At 38.1% G+C, this 6000-nt stretch overlaps 1 protein-coding gene across 1 annotated transcript in view; it reads left to right on the top strand.

Moving 5' to 3' along the window:
• LOC108787205 (dipeptidyl peptidase 4-like) overlaps positions 1-6000 on the top strand; it is a 69686-nt gene that overhangs the window by 56000 nt on the left and 7686 nt on the right. Inside the window, exons 17-22 of the mRNA XM_018556696.1 lie at positions 781-828; positions 1552-1650; positions 2203-2272; positions 2482-2676; positions 4206-4260; positions 5512-5611. Of these exons, the coding sequence (XP_018412198.1) occupies positions 781-828; positions 1552-1650; positions 2203-2272; positions 2482-2676; positions 4206-4260; positions 5512-5611 (567 nt within the window). The remainder of the gene's footprint in view (positions 1-780; positions 829-1551; positions 1651-2202; positions 2273-2481; positions 2677-4205; positions 4261-5511; positions 5612-6000) is intronic.

Here is a 6000-nt window from a genome sequence, read left to right as displayed (position 1 = left end):
GCAGATATTATAGTAAACCATAATGAGATGTGTGAGTGTATCTCTATTAAGCTATCAATACACAGCATACAGGAAGTCAAATCTTTCCATTATGTTCTGCTATAGGCCAGAATTGTGTAACTGCCTACACTACTTAACATTTTATAATGTGATTCCAATTGAATGATAGTATTGTAGGTCAAAATCGTGCTTTTCTGGAACAAAATATCTAAGGGTAAACTGGAGTGAAAGTGGTGCCAAGCTTTTTGGATAAAAGACCTGGCTTATCCTACTAATCTGATGAACAGACTTTGGACATTGAAAGCAGAAGTAAATTTGAATTATACTCAACGCCTAAAGCTAATTGGGATCTGCACAAGTGAAGAAGCAAAGTGGGGTATCCCTCCTATTCCAGGTAGACAATCCCCAATGATAATTAGCAATTTGCCAATACATATATGATCACTTTATGTCTCTTATAATATTTAATCTAGATATAATGCTTTTCACACAGTGCGGGGTCATAAAATGCAGGCAGATCCGGAATTTTTTTTTTTATATGAGATGTCCCTAATTAAGTGAGTATTTGGATTGGCAACCTGCTGCATTGTTGAAGAATTTGTGCGTTGAAAGTGATTTCCACTCCACTTAGCCATTGAAGCTTTTGCACTTTATTTCATTATTTTTACCACAGAAATTCACAGTACAACCCTTTCAAATGTGATATTGGTGGTTATTATGGATTAGGTACATTATGGTAACCAAAAAAATAAAAAATTAATGGCTCTCATTTTTTTACAGGACCAGGAATTCCCATATACACTTTACAGAGCACCAGTGATGACAAAGGTAATCTATTTATTTCAAAATGTGCAGACTTAAACTCAATTTACTTTAGGTCCACTTGGAGTATTTTACAGTCTACTGCTTCTACTACAGTCATACAGACATGACACACATTGACTTGTTTGGATGGAAAACACTTAAATTACCAGTATGTTTTTGGATTGTGGAGCACAAGTCATCATGAACCAACATGTGATCTGTAGCCTTTATCAGGGAACTTGAAGCGTTAATGTTAATTATTTTAGCTGTGTAGACAATGAATGACCCACTGGTTTTTTTTTGTATCTTTCCAAATGTGAAACACTAGAATTCTTAACCCTCAAACTTAAAACTCTCTTTAACAAAAGCCACATAGACTTGAACCTCAGGTTGCAAAGTTCCAAGGGGTTCTACACTACTTTTTCAATAATTTTCATAACACATTCCCTTTTTCAGGCGTTAAGCAAAATCTGTTTTTAATACGTATTATTTTATTTTTCTCTTATATAAGATATTGGAAACTGTGTAGTCAAAAGGAATGGATATCAGGACCATGAATGGCCTTAGGTGGGAACAAAAGTAAAATCTGGCCTCAACTTTAGATTCAGAGCAGGCAAACTGGACTGTAAAACATACTATGGACAGAAAGCTATGCAGTGATCCAGCTTGGATGAACTGCGACCCATAAACACAATTAGGAATTGTGTCTTAGGTCAAAGAGATCCAAGATTTGTTTCTCATTTTCAGAAATAAGAGTTTTAGAGACCAATGAAGAGCTAAACGTCTTACTTCAAGATGTTCAGATGCCCACAAAAGAAATTGGAAACCTTTCTCTCCATGGATTAAGTAAGTATTTCAGTGATTTTGCACTTTGCACCCTGTGTTCATCCATTACTGTGTATGGAAAATGGAATATCTAATAATTATGGAAATGAGGGTTAGGTTTGACCTGCACTGCTTCTTTCAGCAAGGCAACAGACACATACAGTGTCAATTCAAGAGGGCTTTGTACAGCAAATCCTTAGCATAAATCATACAAAACATCTGCTTATGCGGGGCACTAACTAAACTCATGTCAGTTCCTGACTAACAGGCTGCCCCGAATGGGTTCCCCAAAAAAAACAGGCAGCTGTCAGAAGTCATCCTTTTCACCCAGCAGCAGACTCCCACAGGAAAGCGTTTTAAAGAGAGCCCTGAGCATTAGTCATCTCGCATGTATAAAGGCTTGTGGACAGCTGAGACTAATAATGAGGCCTGGCTACCAGGTAACATTTTTTTTTTCGAACTATAAATACGACTGCTATGGCAAATAACACATCAGTAACACTTTGTGAATTGTGCCCATGCAGGTCAGAACTTTGTGTTACTAAACAGCTAACCATCATGTCGTTGTTTTAGATTTGTGGTATCAGATGATTTTACCTCCTCACTTTGACAAATCCAAGAAATATCCCTTGTTAATCGATGTGTAAGTATACAAATATATAATAACAATACAGTTGATAGGTTCAGTACATTTGATCCATTAATTTAGTGCAGAAGATAAATGAGATAATAACTTTTTTTTATTTGTTATATTGTTACGTTTACCATTTTGTATGTTTGATGTTATCCAGAGACTCTTGATTTTCAGCTTCTCATATAACAATGTACTAAAGTGTGTGTTAACATGGACAGGTACGGAGGACCATGCAGCCAGAAAGCTGATCAGTATTTCAGGCTAAACTGGGCAACGTACCTGGCTAGCACGGAGAAGATTATCGTGGCCAGCTTTGATGGCAGAGGGAGTGGATATCAAGGTGACAATATCATGCACCAGTTATACAAGAGGCTGGGGACAGTAGAAGTAGAAGATCAAATTCATGCTGGCAGGTAAGTCTTAATATAATTCCAGTTACTTGAAGGCTTATTTAGTCAAGTTGTAAAAAGAACAAGGAAGGGGTGCATAGTGCTGTAACCCATAGCAACAAAAAAATAGACTTTTTTTGCTATGGGTTACAGCACTTTTAGAGATTGATCTTGTGCATTTTACAGCATGTTTCCTCTTTTCTTCTAATGGTCAAAGACATGCTGCAATATCATCTAGCTACTCAGTAACGTGACTTTTTATATGTCACTATCGGAGAACTATGGTAAAGGAAAACTTTTATCAAAAATATAGCATAGAAAATTGCTACATAGGCCATTTTGTAATTTAATACTATGAAAAACGACATTCACATCTCATTCCGCACTCTCTATAATTCTGTAAAGCCGTCGGAAAAAAAAAAATACATGCAATGTGGCAACCTGGAGGCATTCTGTACACTGTCAGTGTACAGAATACCAGCAGAGTTGTAATTTCCTGCTTCTGTAATTGTCTCACTGATTGTTTAAGAAGTCTGCACTAGAGTACAAAAAAAAAAGTTGGCATCCGCACAATAGGTTTTTCCTTTTTCTTATGATACTTCCTAAGGCTTATCTACTAAAGGTATAGAGACACTGCAGCTTTCCTCATTAGAACACTGAGATTTGCTCAGGTGGTTGTAATGAGTGTGAACCCTCCATTCAGGAGTCTAGAAAGGACAAAGTGAAACAAACAGCTATTTCTTCAGAATAGAGAAGGGTAACCGCTACAAAAAAATTGTTAACATCTTTGCAGTGTAGATTGATTACCCAGAGGGGATTGTTTTTTTTTTTTCTCTACAAAAGGTTTTAAGCACTTGAGAGGTTAGCCTCATAAAATATTCACATCTTGAGAAATACTGTCTTTGTGTGTGTATAATATATGTGTGTCTGTGTGTGTGTATATAATATATGTGTGTGTTTATATATGTGTGTGAGTGTGTGTGTGTGTGTGTATATATATATATATATATATCTCTATCTCTATTATATACAGTATTTTTAAATGTGGATTCTGGTTTTCTGACCCACTACTAGAACTTTTTATGGATATACAGTACATCATAATGTCCTATGTCCATAATGTCCTCTGATGTGTTTGTTGGTCATCCTATGTTTATTTGTTCTGGACTTTGGTTATCTGAGTTCTCCAGGCTGACATACCAGCAGGGTTCTCAGGGGGTGTGGACCCTCCTCTGGACCTTGCAAGATGGTTCCTTTTTTTTTTTTCCTGAAAGTGGACAAACCCTTTATTACAGCATATGCACATTGCTACAACCTGAAGTAACATAAATAGCAGTGTCCTATATAACTTCAGTAGGATCCAGTCCTATCATAAGCAATGAGTACACCAGCTTGCTGATATCAGTTTGTAAACTAATAGAACATATTTTTTTGCTGAGCCAAAACAAATGCCACCTCCTGGTATTTGTATAACACGGGACAGGTGCACTTTTTTGGCTACGGTGACATGTGAGGTGTGATTTTTAAAATACTGACATGTGTTTCTCTTTTAGACATTTTGCATCCTTGGGGTTTGTCGATGAAAAAAGGATAGCGATTTGGGGATGGGTAAGTGCTACATTACTTTTCTTACTTTTGTTAAAAGCGTAGGTGGTCATAAAATATTACTCAGCTGATTGTCAGAAATAAAGATAGAACAGGCAGAAATTATTGCAGCTTGGTATTCATTAGTACATCATTAAATGGATTCTTTTAAATGCAAGCAGTGTAAGTGGATTAATGGCTTTGTAGTTTCATTGGTTATGAAGGGGCATATTTTGGAGATGTTAGAGAGGTGAAGGCAGCGGGATTTGGATGTGTGTAAATTTGTATCTATACTTAAAACTTATTTTTCTGGTTTGGAAGGGTGGGTTGCCATGCAATGCGATTGGCTGCACAGGAACGCAAGGCACATTATGCCTGCGGTTTGGTCCGAACAAAATAGTGCTTGCTGCATTTTAACCGGACCGCAGGCATAACGTGCCTTGTGTTCCCGTGCAGCCGATCGCATTGCGGCCAGAGGGCGTGGCTACGGTGCCATTCACTTCAATGGACCATCACGCCCCCTCCTGCCTCACAACATAGTGAGCCGGCCGCAATGCGATGCAGTTGGCCGGAATCGGGCCGGAACGCACTGTGTCTGGTGTGAATGAGGCCTAACTCCTCCTGGACGCACCATTGGAGAGATTGCTTCATGTCCTGTCTGGTAAAAAGGCTGTCCCCAGGACAGGATGAGGGGAATCTCTCTAACAGCAACATAAAAGTTTATGCTTATAAGTAGGTGAATGCTAGAACCTCTTGTCAGTTTTTATTGCTGGCTGTTTCCCTAGTGCAGATTTTCCCCTCATTTCCTATCTGGTAAAATGTTGTCCCCATAATAAAAACTCTACATGTCCTTAATGGAGGTATTTTTTGCACAACTTTTGCAAAATATGTTGAAGCCACACTGCCTGGTCAAGGCTCTTCTGTTTTTAACTCAAGTTATGAGACAGCGTGATTTTTTTTTTTTTTGCAGGCTATCTGGGAAATGTTTCTGTTTGTACTGTGTAAAGCCCTTTCATGCTCCTTAATTTAAAAGCTAGTTATAAATTGATGTGTGTGGTTGCCATTTGCTTCACATATCTCTGACAGAGCCCCGGATAGCAGTAAAACCTAATGGAGGTTCTCACCTTTTCCCATTCTATCCAGCAAAAAAGAAGTGTTGGATATATACACTTTAATAGAATGATGCATCAAGCCAATGGTAGTTCAGAATCTTTCTCATCAATAGTACAAAGTAACAATAATAACTATAATCTGTGTATATATGTGTCTTTTCAGTCATATGGCGGTTATGTAACTTCTATGGTGCTTGGCAGTGGAAGTGGTGTGTTCAAGTGTGGAATTGCAGTAGCCCCGGTGTCAAGCTGGCAATATTATGGTATGTGACACTAAAACTGATATTCTTGTGTTGGATGGACAATGTGCAATACATTACTACTTAATTATGCCTTCAGAATATGCCAATTGTAATAGCTCTGTATTTCACTCAACCAGTAAACTTCTTGAAGCCCACTTAAACTTTTAGTTTAAATCAGCTAAATACATTCTGGGTGCATGAGAGCAAAATGTGTGCAAAGTAGGACAGTTTGTTTTCTTTAGAAAGCAGCCACAGCCTGAATAGAAAAGCCTGCTCACTGATGTCATCCTGCAGGGAAGTACACTTTCTCTTTCTGTGGAAGCAGTGGTCTCTCTGCAAAGGTCTGACATGCCCTCTGCTGAGTCAGTTCTGCAATCAGCAGAAAAAAATGCTGCCGATTAGAGAGCTTT

Source organism: Nanorana parkeri, unplaced genomic scaffold (genome assembly GCF_000935625.1).
Source record: "Nanorana parkeri isolate BGI_ZX_2015 unplaced genomic scaffold, ASM93562v1 scaffold247, whole genome shotgun sequence".
In the NCBI taxonomy this organism is placed as follows: domain Eukaryota; kingdom Metazoa; phylum Chordata; class Amphibia; order Anura; family Dicroglossidae; genus Nanorana; species Nanorana parkeri.
Note: the sequence above shows the minus strand (reverse complement) of the source record. Positions and strands in the feature narration are given on the sequence as shown.